At 57.3% G+C, this 15,741-nt stretch overlaps 2 protein-coding genes across 2 annotated transcripts in view; both read left to right on the top strand.

Moving 5' to 3' along the window:
- The window catches only part of IGSF21 (immunoglobin superfamily member 21), a 41,920-nt gene extending 34,510 nt beyond the window's left edge, over positions 1–7,410 (top strand). Inside the window, exons 4-10 of the mRNA XM_054294847.1 lie at positions 710–828; positions 1,506–1,621; positions 2,228–2,675; positions 5,174–5,259; positions 6,020–6,212; positions 6,307–6,345; positions 7,161–7,410. Of these exons, the coding sequence (XP_054150822.1) occupies positions 710–828; positions 1,506–1,621; positions 2,228–2,675; positions 5,174–5,259; positions 6,020–6,212; positions 6,307–6,345; positions 7,161–7,234 (1,075 nt within the window). The 3' untranslated portion in view covers positions 7,235–7,410. The remainder of the gene's footprint in view (positions 1–709; positions 829–1,505; positions 1,622–2,227; positions 2,676–5,173; positions 5,260–6,019; positions 6,213–6,306; positions 6,346–7,160) is intronic.
- A 5,386-nt stretch (positions 7,411–12,796) lies between these two features.
- On the top strand, positions 12,797–15,436 carry KLHDC7A (kelch domain containing 7A). Its single transcript, XM_054294848.1, has 2 exons — positions 12,797–13,495; positions 13,604–15,436. Exons 1-2 carry the CDS (start codon positions 12,797–12,799, stop codon positions 15,434–15,436), a joined length of 2,532 nt encoding a protein of 843 aa, XP_054150823.1.
- The last annotated feature ends 305 nt before the right edge of the window (positions 15,437–15,741 follow it).

Genomic DNA, 15,741 nt, shown 5'->3' with positions numbered 1-15,741 from the left:
AGGAGCAGAAAGGTGGGATGGTGAGGACTAGAAAGGTGGGATTATGGGGAGCAGAAAGGTGGGATAACGAGGACCACAAATGTGTGATGGTGAGGATTAGAAATGTGGGATTCTGGGGATCAGAAAAGTGGGATGCTGAGGAGCAGAAAGGTGGGATTCTGGAGAGCAGAAAGGTGGAATTTTGAGGAGCAGGAAGGTGGGATACTGCTGGCCAGGGAGCTGGGATGCTGCCCATCAGCCAAGTGACCCCTGTGCAGCCTCCCAAGCTTTCCCAGCTCCAGCAGCACGGATCCTTTGGCACAACTCCTCCTCTCCTGTTTTTCCCAAGTCTATCTAAAGCCTCCACATAAAAGGTGGACCGATAAGCACTCAGGGTTCACTGGGAATTTGGGATTTGCTGTGCTGGGGTGGCCTTACAGGGCTGGTGTCAAGGTTTCCCATTGGCATCCGCAGGCAGGCGATGCCTGTGGCCATGGATTTGTGCTCCATCCACGTCTCCTTCCAATAATGCAATTCCTTCCCCTCGGAGGAGCTGTCAGTGCCGGGGAACTCCGGCTGCTAAAGCATTCCCGAGCTCCTCCCGCAGCCTTTGGAGTTATTAAGGGTTTATTGATCCCTGTCCAACGCCGCTCTATCCGGGTGCCGATCGATGAATCCCACGGGAAAACGGGGTGGGGATGGAGTGGTGAGCGCTGTCCCTCCTCCGCAGCCTTCCCGAGGTCCGGATCTCGGACAACGGTCCCTACGAGTGCCACGTGGGGATCTACGACCGAGCCACGCGGGAGAAGGTGGTGCTGGCCTCCGGGAATGTGTTCCTGAATGTGATGGGTGAGCGCTGGGATCGGGATCGGGATTGAGGGAAAACCACTGCGGGGTCTCAGGGACTGGGATTGTTCTGCCATCCTCAGGGGTAGGAATAGGGGTGGGGATGGGGATGAAATGGGATGGGGACAAGGATGGGGATGGGATGGAATGAGGATGGGATGGGATGGGATGGGATGGGAACAAGGATGGGGATGGGATGGGATGGGATGGAATGGGATGGGATGGGATGGGATGGGATGGGATGGCATGGCATGGCATGGCATGGCATGGCATGGCATGGGGAAGGGGATGGGAAAGGGGATGGGGAAGGGGATGGGGAAGGGGATGGGGACAAGGATGAGGATAGGATGGGATGGAAATGAGGACAGGAATGGGGATGGGGATGGAATGTGGATGGGATGGGGACATGGACAGGGATGGAGATGAGGGTGACGATGGTGTGGGGAGAGGGATGAGGATGCCTATGGGGATGGGAAGGAAGATGGGGATGGGACATGGATAGAGATAGAGACAGGGAATAGATTGAGGGTAGGGACAGGAATGGGAGCAAAGCTGGGCATGGGAATGGGAGCAAGGATGAGGATGGGGATGAAAATGGGGATGGGGATGAAGATAAAGGATGAGGATGGGATGGGGGCTGTTGAGGACTCCATGCTGACCTCCTGGCTCTGCCCCTGCAGCTCCCCCAACATCCATCTCGGTGCTGGCTGCAGACACCCCGGCACCCTTCAGCCGCTACCAGGCGCAGAACTTCACCCTGGTGTGCGTGGTGTCCGGTGGGAAGCCCGCGCCCCTGGTGAGCTCCCAGTGGCATCATCCCTCCCACTGGCACATGGGATAACCCACCACCTCCTCTGGACAACCCACCAGATCCTTGTGCTCTTCCATCAGGCCAAACGTGCTCCCCAAATCCCATCTTTCCATGGAGACCGTGGGATTTGGGAGTGGGGGAAGGACCAAACCTTCGGGATTTGGGAGCAGGGAACAAAGCAAATCTTTGGGATTGGGGAACAGGGAATGAAACAAACCTTCAGGATTTGGGAGTGGAGAATGAACTAAACCTTCAGGATTTGGGAGAGAATGAGCCAAACTTTTGGGATTTGGGAGAGAATGAACCAAAACTTCAGGATTTGGGAGTGGAGAAAGGACCAAACCTTTGGGATTTGGGACAGAATGAACCAAACCTTCAGATTTGGGAGAGAATAAACCAAACCTTCAGGATTTGGGAGAGAATGAACCAAACCTTTGGGATTTGAAAGAGAATAAACCAAATCTTCAGGATTTGGGAGTAGAGAATGAACCAAACCTTCAGGATTAGGGAGTGGGAAAAGGACCATGGGTTCCATCCAAAGGGATACTGAGGACACCCCCACTGCACTCATTGTCCCTTTGTCCCCTCCAGGTGTACTTCAAGCGGGACGGTGAGCCCATCGAGGCCACCCCGCTGCCGGAGCCGCCGGCCGGCGCCAGCAGCTGGGCCCCCCGCAGCCTCCTGCACCGCGACCTGGACGACACCAAGATGCCGAAATCCCTGGCGGCCGACGGCGAGCTGGGAATGGGGAACCCGTTTCCCACGGCAGATCCTCCACGGGGGCTGGCGGCCGAGCGGGATTCGGTGACGGAAACCATTCCTGAGACGGTTGTGAGCCGGGAATTCCCGCGCTGGGTGCACATGGCCGAGCCCATCTATTACTTCCGGCACACGCACGCGCCCGTCAGCGATGGCACCGTCGAGGCCAGGGCCACCCTCACGTGGACCCTGAACCCCCAAATCGACAATGAGGCCCTCTTCAGCTGCGAGGTCAAGCACCCGGCGCTCTCCATGCCCATGCAGTCTGAGGTCACGCTAGGTAAGCTGATGGATTTGGGGCTTTTCCTGGGTTTTCCTTTTGTGCATTTTGCTGGATTTTTTCTCTTTTTTTGGCTTTTCTCTTTTTAATTTTTGGACTTTCTCTCAATTTTTTGGCCTTTCCCTTCCATTTTTTGCCTTTTCCACCCATTTTTGGTATTTTAATTTTTTTTTTATTTTTTCACTCCTTTTGGCCTGTTTTCCTTTTTTTTCTTGCTTTTTCCTTTTTGTTTCTTTACTTTCCTCGCCATTTTTGGGTTTTAAATTTTTTTTCCTTTTTTCTCCATTTTTTCTTCTTTTTTTTTTTATTTTTGGCTCCTTATAATTTTTTTCATTTCTGACTTCTTTATTTCTTTTTTTTTTTTGGCACTTCCCCTCACATTTTTCTGGAATTTTCCACAGGATTTTGTTCTTTGTTTTAATTGCACGTGTTTTGCTTCCCTTGCACCCATTTTCTCCCTCCTTTTGTCCTTTTCCTTTTTTTTCTGGGGGCTTTTAGGCATCTGTGGGGATCCCATGGGGCTGCATTGGGATAGAGGTGGTGATGCCAAGGCTCCACAAAACTTGGGATGAAAGGAGGGAATTTGGGATGTCCATCAGGCAGGAGAAGGGATTTTCCAGGTGTTTATGGCCCTCCAGCCATGGGCAGTGTTTGAGGTGGAATTTGCTGGGATAAAAAAGGATTTTTGGGGAATCTGTGTCATGATGAGCAAGAAGAGGTGTTGGAGCTGCAGATGGAGCTGTCACCTCCATCCCAGTCCCAGGAGATCCAAGGACATCCCATGACCTTTATTGGCTGCCACAAAGCTCATCCTAGTGGGAATTGCCAGGGAGGGAATTCCCGAGCTGGCTCCTGCCCACGGAGCTGTGACAGGTTGATGGGATTGAAGCCAGGGAATTTGGCTCCCCACATTCCCAGGTTCCTGGAAGAGCAGAAGCTCCTCAGGTGTCCATGGGATCCACGGATCCACCACCACCCCTCACGCTGCCTGAGGCTCCCCTCCCTTCTCCTGGCTCCTGCTGGAAGAGGCTGAGCTCTCCACGGGGTTTTCCAGCCTCAGGACACTCCTCTGGAAAGGCTCTCCCAGCCTCCAGCCAGGTGGAGCAGCCTGGGCTTTGCTCCAGGCCAAGTGGAGCACTTGGCTCCTCATCATCTCCTGGGGAGCTTCTCCTTGGCTTCCCGACATCTTCGCACTAAATCTCTTCCCCAGCATCCAAAACGTACAGAAATCCTACATTTTCCCACTTCCTGGAGCTCTTCGGGTTTAGATCCAAGTCAAGACCTCGTGGCTTTGCTGCTCTTGTCCAGGAAGTCCAAGACCTGGAATGGCAAAGCTTAGCCTACATTGTCCCCAGTCCCCAAATCCAGGGCTCTCCTCATTCCCAGGGGTGTCCCTGCAGCTCCTTGGGTGCCCATCCACTCCCGATTTTTGGGAACCATCCCTTAACTCTTTCCTTACATCCATAGTATAAATATACACTATGGATGTATATAAAATACAGATTCCCAATAAAAGAGAAGATATTCCCAATAAAAGCTGCATTAAAGCCGAACACCAACCCAAAAGCTGCCTTTTGGTCCCAATCAGGGCGTGGTGGGATCACCTTCAGCGCATCCCACCTGGTCCCACTCCAGAGGGCCACATCCCACACGGAAAGAGCAGTCCATGGTCTCAGTGTCCAGGTAGAGCATCCCAAGGCAGGGATGGCCATTCCAAGGGCTTCCAGTGTCCTCCACCACAGCTCTCTGGTGGCTCTTTGTCGCTCTGTGTCCTGCTGGGGTCACATCCAGATCCATTTTGTCCCATCCATGACAAAGCTTGGATGGACAAAGGTGACACATCCAAAGCTCAGCCTCGCTCCTGCCCATTTCCCCTTCTCCTTCCATGAAAGTCCAGGGAGCTCCTGGGATGTCCCATCCCACTTGTGGCCCAGCAGGGACATCCACACAGCCCCAGGTGGAAGCAGGAGCAGATCCTGTGTGGTGTCCCTCCGTCCCAGTGGAGGAGAATTCCTGGTCTTGCATGAGAAAAGACATTCCTGTTTTTTTCCACGCTGTCCTTGGGATTTTGTGCCAGCCAGGCTTTGGGGTTGTCTCCTGTGCTAACAGCACCTGGTGAGAGTCACCAAGGCCACATTTTTTGGGAATGCTCCTCTGAGGTGTCCATCTCCCTGCCTTCAAACCAACCTGATCCTTATTGGCCTTTTTTTCCCGAGCAGAGAAGGGTTTGGTTGGGAAATAACTCCTTCCCATCAATCCATCCCACCCCAGCCATCCATCAGCCTCACACTTCTCCCGTTCTCCCGCCTGGGGGTTCTTCCTTGCCTGTCCATCCGTCATTCTGGTGTCACTCAGCCTGGCCATCAATCACAGAGCTGCCACCCCCCGGGCTGCCACCCCTCACTGGGATCATCCATCAAAGCCTCGTTAACCCCTCCAAGGGCAGCCCCGGCGCCGGGAATGTCGCTGACGGCTCCTCCTGTCCCCTTCCTGTGCAGTTGCTCCCAAGGGTCCAAAGATCACGATGACGCCAACGAGGGCACGCGTGGGGGACACCGTGCGGATACTGGTGCAGGGCTTCCAGGTCAGCATTCCCACAGGCATGGAGGCCAACAGACAGCCTTGATCCAGGGATGTGGGCTTGGCTTAGTGGCCTTGGCAGCATCATGGTGCCCATGTTGGGATGGGTTGGCCAAAGTTGTGGTTGTTCCACCCTGGAAGTGCCCAGGGACAGGGTGGGGGGTGGTTGGAGCCATCTGGGACAGTGGGAGGTGTCCCTGCCCATGGGATGGGATGGGATGGGATGGGATGGGATGCAATGGGATGCGATGGGATGGGATGGGATGGGATGGGATGGGATGGGATGGGATGGGACGGGATGGGATGCGATGCGATGGGAGGAGCTTAAAGGTCCCTTCTAACCCAAACTCAAACCTAAACTCAGACTCAGACCCAGACCATATTCAATCCCAAACCCAAATCCAAATCCAAACCCAAACTCAAACCCAGACTTAGATTCAGACCCAAACCCAAACCTAGAGCCAAACACAAACTCAAACCCAAACCCAAACGCGGACCCAAATCCAGACCCAGACCTAAAGTCAGACTCAAACCCAAACTCAGGCTCAGACCCAGACCCAAACCCAGAACCAAATCCAGACCTAGACCCAAACTCAAGCTCAGACTCAAACCCAAACCCAAATTCAAACCCAAACCCAGACTCAAACTCAAGCTCAGACTCAAACCTAAACCCAAACCCAGCCCCAAACCCAACCCCAAGCTGGATGTGATGATTTCATCTCCAGCTTTGCTCATCCCACTCCCCTGTGCCCCTCTCCCTGCAGAACGAGGTGTTCCCGGAGCCGCTGTTCACGTGGACACGCGTGGGGAGCCGGCTTCTGGACGGCAGCGCGGAACACGATGGGAAGGAGCTGGTGCTGGAGCGGGTCCCGGCCGAGCTCAATGGCTCCATGTACCGCTGCACCGCCCAGAACCCTCTGGGCTCCACTGACACCCACACCCGCCTCATCGTCTTTGGTACGGCCCCACCACGGCCCTGCTGTGCCCTCCTCGGGTCCCCATGAGGTGCCTTGTCCCTAAAATTGTCTCTCTGCTCTTTGTTTCCTGCTAGAAAATCCAAATATTCCCAGAGGACCAGAAGACTCCAACGGTGAGCGGTGCTGGGGGCAGTGGGATTTCTGTGGAGATGCTCAGGGAGGGAGGGGCTGTGTGGAGAGGGCCTGGCCTTGCCTTGGCCTGGGTCACCTCTCCTTGTCTCACTCCAAACCCTCACACAACTCTCCTTGCCTTGTCCCAAGCTCTTGCCCATCCTTCCTTGACTCATCCCAAGCCCTTTCTGATCTGTCCTTGCCTCATTCCAATCCCTTGCCCATCTCTACCTCACTCCAAGTCCTTTCCCCTCTCTCCTCACCTCATTCCAAGCCCTTCCCCATCTCTCCTCACCTCACTCCAAGACCTTTCCCATCTCTCTTCACCTCATTCCAATCCCTTGCCCATCTCTACCTCACTCAAAGTCCTTTCCCCTCTCCCCTTACCTCACTCCAAGCCCTTTCCTATCTCCTTGCCCCATCCCATGTCCTTTCCCATCTCTACTTGCCTCATTCCAAGCCCTTGCCCATCTCTCCTCACCTCATTCCAAGCCCTTTCCCATCTCTCCTAGCCTCATTCCAAGCTCTCACCCATCTCTCCCTGCCTCATCCCAAGCCCTTTCCCATTTCTCCTTGCCTCATCCCAAGCCCTTTCCCTTCTCTCCTCATTCCCACCTCTCTCCTGTGTCCTCAGGAATGTCCTTGCACCAAGAGGGACCCCATGGACACTCCCACCCCATCCCTCATCTCCACCCAACCCCCAGGCCAAATTTTGGGTGGGGATCCCCTCCTAACCAGTGGTGCCCCCATCCTGCTCTGAACCCCAGCATTGGGATGTGGTTCCGTGAATTCCTGATCCTTTTTTCCTCCTCTCCAGGTTCACTTCCCGGCCACTGCGGCTTCAGATTTGTTTTGGCGCTCACCCTGACAGTGATCCTGGAGCTCACGTGAAGCTTCACCTCCTCCTCCTCCTCTTCCTCCTCCGTGTCCAGTTCCTCCTGGCATTCCTGCCTCCAGCCATCGGATCTCCTGCTCTTTTTTTTTTAATATACTCTCGACAGTCTCGGTCTCTTTCCGTGTCTTGGCTTCCTCAGACGATTGAATTAAAGGGAAAAAGGAAAACCTCTTCTGGGAGAAGGTCGTAATTCATGTTTTACCCGTGGTGGGATTCCCAGCTCCGTCTCGGGGTTCCCAGCTCTGTCTTGGGATTCCCAACACCATCTTGAGATTCTCAATTGTATGTCGGGGTTCCCAGCACCATCTTGGGATTCTCAGTTGTGTGTTGGGGTTCCCAGTTCCATATTGGGGTTCCCAGCTCTGTCTTGGGGTTCCCAGTTGTGTGTCAGGGTTCCCAGTCCCATCTTGGTGTTCCCAGCTCTGTCTTGAAGTTCCCAGGTCCATGTCAAGGTTCTCAGCTCCATGTCAAGGTTCCCAGCTCTGTCTTGGAGTTCCCAGCACTATCTTGGCATTCCCAGCTCCATCTTGGGGTTCCCAGCTGTGTCTAGGGGTTTTCAGCTCCATTGCGGGGTTCCCAGCATCATCTAGAGGTTCCCAACATCATCTCAGTGTTCCCAGCTCCATCTCAGGGTTCCCAGCACCATCTCAGGCTCCCCAGGACCATCTAGAGGTTCCCAACATCATCTCAGTGTTCCCAGCTCCATCTAGGGGTTCCCAGCTCCATCTTGGGGTTCCCAGCTCTGTCTCGGTGTTCCCAGCTGCATCTCAGGGTTCCCAGCTTTGTCCTGGGGGCATTGCAAGGTCTTGGAAGAGGGAACAGGAGAATTCAAAGATTCAAGGACCAAATTTTCCCTGGAAAAACCCACGTGCAGCACTCCCACTGCCCCGAGATGCTCCAGGCCTTGTGTCCGCAGGGTGAGGACCCGCACACATCCCCAGCCCTCCTGAGGCTGCAGAGACTGTGCCAAGAGCCCAAAGTTGTGGATCACTGGGTTTATCCGGCGGGATTCCGGCTGTGCCGGGAGCCAGGGCCCGTGTGCACCGCTCGTCCCGGGCTGGCTGAGGAATGACAAGTGACAGGCGGCTCCCGACCCCAAATGTCAGCGCTCACACTTGAGTGGGCAGCGTGTCCCGTCCCCTCGTGGCCAGCTGTCCCCATGGAAACGGGCTGGATCCGGCCATTCCCGCCATGCCCCATCCCAGGATGGTGTCAATCCCGCTGCACGACAGCCTGTGGCAAAATCCAGGTGGTTTTGCCCCAGTCCTGGAGGTTTTCCAGCCTTTTCCTCGTTTTGGAGCACCTGGTTGTGGGTTGGGATGTCCTGGGGGAAAAGGATCCCGAGGACGGGGCAGTCCCAAGCCTTTTCCTCCGGGAACTTGTAATCCTGGAGGATTATTTGGCAGCCGTGTGGCGCTTCATCTTCCCAAAGCCCCGCACAAGTGCTAAGCATCATTATCACCGTGATAATTAATTATTATTAAGCAGATTCCAACCCTTCCCCGCTCCGCTGCAAACCTCGCTGCTTTCCCAGCCTCGGAGGAGCTGAACGAACCCACGCTCGTTCAGCTCGTTCAGCTCCAGAGCTCCTTCCCATACAAAATCCCAGAGTTTTACCCTTTGGATTGGGAGCAGTGGACTGGCTGGGATGTGTGGAAGGATCAACACCTCTGCTTCCACCCCAAAGGAACAGCATCCAAACATCCCAATCCCATCGGATCCGCTTCCACCCCGAAGGAATGGCATCCAAACATCCCAATCCCATCGGATCCGCTTCCACCCCGAAGGAATGGCATCCAAACATCCCAATCCCATCGGATCCACTTCCACCCCGAAGGAACGACATCCAAACATCCCAATCCCATCAGATCTGCTTCCACCCCAAAGGAACAGCATCCAAACATCCCAACCCCATCAAATCCACTTCCAGCCCAAAGGAATGGCATCCAAACATCCCAATCCCATCGGATCCTCTTCCACCCCAAAGGAATGGCATCCAAACATCCCAATCCCATTGGATCCACTTCCACCCCGAAGGAACAGCATCCAAACACCCCAATCCCATCGGATCTGATTTCACCCCAAAGGAACAGCATCCAAACATCCCAATCCCATCAGATCTGCTCTTCCACCCCAAAGGAATGGCATCCAAACATCCCAATCCCATCAAATCCACTTCCACCCCAAAGGAATGGCATCCAAACATCCCAATCCCATTGGATCTATGCTTCCACCCCAAAGGAATGGCATCCAAACATCCCGATCCCATCGGATCTACGCTTCCACTCCACGGATGAGAAGAAAATCTTCATTTTTTCAGAGGTAGCATCGTTTCTTCAGGAATTCTCCCCTGCCTCAGTTTCCCCCCACGCTCTGGAGAGCCCCTCCCATGGATCCTTCTCGCCTTCCTCATGGATCGGAGCCGCTCCAGCGGCCTCATCCCGCCCTAATTAAACAACCGTCAGGATTAAACAGCCATTAGGCCTCCCCGCTTGGAAAAACGAGCATTTCCAGCCGCCCGAAGCTCCATTTAAATGCAAATGTGGCGGGTTTAGCCCCGAACCGTGGAAATGAGGAGCATTCCCGTGGAAACAAGCAGCAATTCCAGCGGCGGGGCCACCACTGGCTCCGCTCAGTGCCACCCCGGGAGCGCTGGGACAGGAACGCCGGGCTGGGTGGGGCTGCATCCCAAACCCACCCCCCGAATTCGGGATGCGCTGGGAAGAATCCCCGGGAAAACAGATGGATCTCCTGGCGTGGATAGTTCGACCAGACGCTGGGACTTTCCGAACGCCAGCACAGACAGATGAGTGAGGGGATTTGGGAGTTTTCTCCCCATTTTGGGGCAGAGCTGCTGCCTGTTTTCATGAATTCCTGCCAAAACGAGGCGCACAAAGGGATTCCATCCCACCATCCCAAAATCCCACCCAAAGGGAATCATCCACGCTGTGCTGGACCCACCTTCCCCTCCCCATCCTCTCCCTGCAGGTAATCACAGAGGACCCCAATTTCCCCCCCTTTTTCCCCATTCCCGATCGCGTTGTTGAAGGCGCCGGCAGTGAATAATGCAGGAGGAGGCTGGAGGGGAAAGGAGCGGCTCAGGTTGTTCCATTATTGATGAGAGCTGACAGATCCGCTCCTGACAACCTTCCGAGGAGATCTGATTAGCTCGGAAAAAAACCACCAAAAACCACCGAAACCGCAGCGCCTTCGCGAGGGGCTGACGGCAGCTGAAAACCCCAAAGGAGCGGCGTTATCGACGTTCCCCAATTCCAGGGGACTTTCAAAAAAGGTTCGAGCAGATTGGGAAGAGGTAATTACGCTCAATTAGAGTCACAAGCGCCGAGACGTCAGCGCCGCTTCTCCCGCTCCCCTCGCACCGCAGGCCGGGGATAAACGGAGATTTATCCAGCGGAATCCATGGATTCTTTGGGATAGCAAGAACCGGGGGTGCTCCGGCCCTGCAGGAAAGTCAGCGGGAGCTTCGCTGGGCGCCTCCGCCGCCTCCCCCCTCATTGCCGGCTGGGTTCGCATGAATAATTCATCCTCCTCCTCCCCGGCTCTCGAGTGCCGGGATCTTTGTAGATCCAACCTCGGGATGAAAGCCCCGGCAGGAGCGGTGGAGGGCCCGGGAGGTCGCGGCTGCCAGACCCTTTCCCAATTAGCCGAGCCCTGGAACGCGTGCCCAGACTCCACACGCGGCCCTCCTCCCTCAGCTCCAGCACCGCCCGCCTTTCCAGGCAGGAGAAATTCTCCTTTTCCCAAGGTTTTGGCCAAACGGAGCCCCTCAGGGGTGGATTTGGGGCTCTGTCAGGATGGAGGAGAGGCTGGATGGTGCTGGTTTGGATGTATGACACCACCCACGCTCCAAAATCCAGCTTTTAAATGAAATATCTTAATTCTCCCAATCTCTCCTGTGTTGCATTTCCCCACACGAGAGGCAGCGCCCCAAATATTCCCCTAAATATCCTACATTAATCCTAAATAAAACATCCTAAATATCCTCCATTGGTGGATCCGTGTTCCCAGCAGGGACGAGCACAGGGATCCCTGAGTGCCAAACCAGCCCGGGGAGGGTCATTCCTGTGCTCCCTTTCCATCCTTTTCAGGGATATAAAAACATTTTTGTTGTTTAGGACAGGATCCTCCAGCTGGGTCAGGGGACCCAGCCCCATCCCCTCCACCATGGGAATTTCAGCCTTCTCGGGAATTTCAGCATCCCAGCCCGGGCAGGGGGACACCTCTGCACCAGGGATGCCAGGGATGGTGGAGAACCTGCCCGGAGGGCGTTCAGAGGCTCCTTTCTATCCCAAAAGCTCCGGAAGAGGCTGGTGGGATGACATTTGGGAAGCCGAGGACACCGGGAATGAATTCCTGAGCTCCCACCTCCCACTGGAGACCCCTGGCAAGGCCCCCTCGCTCCGCAGCCACCCACGGGCTGGGACCAGCACACCTCCCACATCCCCTGCGTTTCCCTGAGGAAAATCCCACCGGATTGGGATGGAGCCAGCAGGGAGTGAGTCCCTGAGTGAGAGCAGGAGCTTCCACCCACGCCCAGCTTGGCTCTTTCTTCCCTCGTTCTTTTCCGCCTCTCTCTGGTGCTCCCCTGGGTCCGATCCCTTTGAGTTCCTCTCCATTGACAGCGGTGGCAGCGATGCCATTCCCCAGGCTCCCGCCTTTCCCCCTCACCGTGCTCCTACTTTTGTCGTCTTGGGGACAAAAACTCCCCAGAATCTTCAGAATTCTGACCAGGAGCAGATCCACCACCAGCACCTTCCCCTGCCGTGCCTCAGTTTCCCCATGGTGACTCCAATCCCTGCAGCATCCCTCATAAATCCCATCCCTTCCCATCCCGAATTTCTCCCTGCTTCTATTTCTTTCTCACTCCTCTCCTGGTGCCCACAGCTGAACTCCAGCCCCGATTTCCTGCCCAAACTCCCGGATTTTTCTCCTTCCCGACGCCCCCAGCTCCTTTTGCACCAGCTCCTCCTCCTTCCACGGCGGCCTCCGAGAGACCCCCCAAGCTCCGGGGCTCTTTCCCGCCAGCCTTCGTTAGGCAGCGCGCGGCGAGCCAGGGCCGCTGAATTAATTAATCACTGAATTAATTAATCACAGAATCAGCTGCTGAATTCGTCACCCGGCCGTGCCGCGGAGCAGCTGCTCGGCATCAGCCGAAAGGGCTCCGGGCTGCTGCTCCCTCCCTTTTCCGGGAGCACCGAGGGATGAGGAGCCTTTGCTGGGCACAACAACTTTTTCTCTTTTTCCTCTTTTTTCGTTGCGTGACCCTTTTTAAAGCACCACAGAGGAGTAGCAGCTCCCCGGGGATGTTTTCCCTGCCTTTGTGCCCTTCCCCGCGCCTCTCTCTCCGTTTCCCAGGCCAACAGAGCCGGCCCCGGGCTGCACCTTTCCCTGGAGCCCAGCCCATCCCAAACATTCGCGGCTCCTCCGGAAGCCTCCTGCCAGCTCTGCCCGCTCAAAGTCACCTTGTCCCGGCCCGCCGCGCTCCGGCCTCTCCCGGCAAATCATTAATCGGCTCCTCGGCATTCCCGCATGGAAAAATGCCCCAGCGGGTGCCCCCGGCCTGGCACTCGGACATGCCGCTGCCCGGGAAGCTGCTCCTGTCGGCGGCCGCGCTGCTGCTCCTCTCCCTGGCCTTCAGGTTTTACAGGAACCGCTCGCCTCCCCCCGGGAAAATCCCACCGGGAGAGCAGCGGGAAAACCGGGATGGGGATGGGGATCTGAGGAGGAGGAGGAGGAAGGATGGGGGGGACAAGTGTGGGAATGGCCCCGGGAGGCAGCACGAGGGTCTCCGGGGGGAGCAGAGCTTTGCAAGGAATGAGGAGGAGGAGGAAGGAGAGGAGGTGAGTTCGGAGCTGATTCCCAGCAAAGCCCCGCTCAGTCCGGCCGGGATGGAAAGGGAGTTGGGAAGGGAACTGGGATGGAAGTTGGGAATTAAATTAGAAAGTGAAGCAGGGGTTGAGCTGGGGAGTGATCCTGGGAGCAGGACGGGAAGCGAACCGGGAAGTGAGCTGGGAAAAGAGCCGGGAAGTGAGCTGGGAAGTGAGCTGGGAAGTCAGCCAGGAAGCAAGTCGGGAAGCAGGCTGGGAATCAAGCCGGGAAACACTCCAGGAAGAAAGCCAGGAAGCAAATTGATAATGAAGCCAGTTAATGAGTTGGGAAGTGAGCAGACAAACGAGCTGGGAAACAAGCTGGGAAAGAAATTGGGAATTAAGTTAGGAATCGAGCTGGGAAATGAAGCGGGAAGCAAGCTGGAAAGTGAGGCAGGAATCGAGGTGGGAAGTGAACCAGAAAGCAAGCTGCGAAGTGAGCCGGGAAGCAGGGCAGAAATTTTCCTGGGAAGTGAGCCGGGAATTTTGCTGGGAAGCGATCTTGGAAGCAAGGCAGGAGTCGAGGTGGGGAGGGAGCCGGGAATGTCACTGGGGAGCGAGCTGGGCTCTCACGACCCCGGGGCCGTGGCCGCAGCCCGGGGCAGCCCGGCAGGGAGGGACGCAGCTGCTCCGAGCTCCGGGAGTTCCCCGGGGATTCCCGACGCCCGGACAGAGGGGGATGGATGCGCCCAGAGCGCGGAGCGGGATGCGGCTGGAGCACGGAGGAGCAGGGAGGGCAGCACGGGGTCAGTCCGGACCCTCAGCGTCACCTCCAGCCTGGGGCTGCTGCTGACGGCGAGCGAGGCTGGCTCGGACACCTCCTACTGCTTCTCCTCGGTGGCCAAGATCCAGGTGGAGGAGAACTTCATCCCGGAGAGCCGGGACAAGGACAGGGACAGCCCGCCCAGGCCTGGCCTGCGGGGCAAGGTCTACGACTACTTCGTGCAGTCCACCTCCGAGTCGGTGTCCAAGCGGACGTCCCTGCCCTTTGTCCCTGCGGGGACATCCCAGTGTCACAGGGAGAGGGACCAGGCAGAGCCGCAGAGCTCCGGAACCCAGGGGGAGAATCCAGCTTTGGAAATTCTTGATCCCGACACCACCTCAGCTCCACATGAGGGCACGGACAACCTTCCAGAACCACTTTCTCCCGGCTGGAAAAGCAGCACCCCCCAGCTCCCACTGCCTGGCGGGGCTCCAGCTGCGGGTCCTGAGCCATCCCAGGTGTCACTGCCCACTCAGGTGCACCTGGGGAACTGCTCCGAGGTTCTGCGCGCAGCCAAGGCTCAGCAGCTGCGGGCCCTGCAGGACGCCGCCCTCCAGGTGATGAGCACCAACCTCCTGCAGGTGCTGCGCTCCCCGAACATCTACCGCCGCCTCAACGCCGGCGAGCGGGAGCTGCTCCCGGCGCTCCGGAGCCATGGGCGGCCGCACCTGGTGGTGGCCGATGTCCCCCTGGCCGAACCCGGCCACCGCCGCGGCCGCCTCTGCTACTACGACGAGGACGGGGACCGCTGGTGCCAGCTGTGCCAACTGCCGGCCGGGGTGGCCGGGCGGGGCTGTGCCGTGTGCTCCATGTTCAATTACCTGTTCCTGGTGCCCGGCTGGGAGGGGACGGGCCGGGCGCGGAGCCCCTCGAGCCGCGTGCTCTGCTACGACCCTCTGAGCAACAGCTGGTGTGACATCTGTCCCCTGCGCCAGGCACGGCCGCACTGCCAGCTGGTGGCCCTGGATGGGCACCTCTACGCCATTGGGGGAGAGTGCTTGGCCACCGTGGAGCGCTACGACCCCCGGCGCGACCGCTGGGCCTTCGCCGCCGCTCTGCCCAGGGACACCTTCGCTGTGGCCCACGCGGCCACCGCATGTGACGGGGACATTTACGTCACCGGGGGCACCCTGCGCTCGCTGCTGCTGCGCTACGACGCCCGTGGGGACAGCTGGGCCACGAGCCCGGCTGTTGGTGACAAGGACAGGACGGCTGAGCTGGTGAGCGCCCACGGGTTCCTGTACCGCTTCCAGCTGCGGCGCGGAGCCGGTGGCACCGAGGTGGCCGTGTCGCGGTGCAGCGCCAGCGCCAGGCTGTGGTATCGCTGTGGCAGCCGCCCCCTGCCCGAGCTGGCCGGGCTGCGCTGTGCTGCTCTGGGAGGCCTCGTCCACTGCCTGGGCCGCGGTTTCCATCTCCGCTTCCTGGCCGACCCAGTCTCGCCGCGCTTCGGGGCCAAGGAGCTGCGGCCCTTCCCGGAGCCCCACGGGAGCCTCCTGCCCGCGGTGCTGGTGCTGCCCGAAGGGGGCACAGAGACACTGCGGCCCTGAGGGGTCCCCAAGGAGCGGTGGCAGCTGGAGAAGGAGCTCCCAGGCTGAGCTGTGCAATCCAAGCCTTCCATGGACCTGACTTCTTCCCATGCCCATGATGCAGGAAGGGATCAAACCCCTGGATCTGACCTCTTCCTGCTCCCTGGGATGGAGGAAGGGATCAGATCCTTGGATCCAACCTGTCCCCATTCTCTGGGATGAAGAAAGGGATCAGATCCTTGGATCTGGTCTCTTCCCACTGCCCAGGATGCAGACAGGGATCAAACCCTTGGATCCGGCCTCTTCCCACATCCCAGGCTGGAGGA

Source organism: Melozone crissalis, unplaced genomic scaffold, assembly GCF_028551555.1.
Source record: "Melozone crissalis strain CALT ecotype California unplaced genomic scaffold, PUWL_Pcris_2 ptg000337l_1, whole genome shotgun sequence".
Classification (NCBI taxonomy): domain Eukaryota; kingdom Metazoa; phylum Chordata; class Aves; order Passeriformes; family Passerellidae; genus Melozone; species Melozone crissalis.
The sequence above is the reverse complement of the archived record's forward strand: the minus strand, read 5'-3'. Positions and strand labels throughout refer to the sequence as shown.

Coding starts and splice junctions, on each gene's coding strand:
- KLHDC7A (XM_054294848.1), top strand. CDS start 12,797: ATGCCCCAGCGGGTGCCCCCGGCCTGGCACTCGGACATGCCGCTGCCC. Junction 13,496..13,603: donor GAATCGAGCTGGGAAATGAA/GCGGGAAGCAAG, acceptor CTGGGAAGTGAG/CCGGGAATTTTGCTGGGAAG.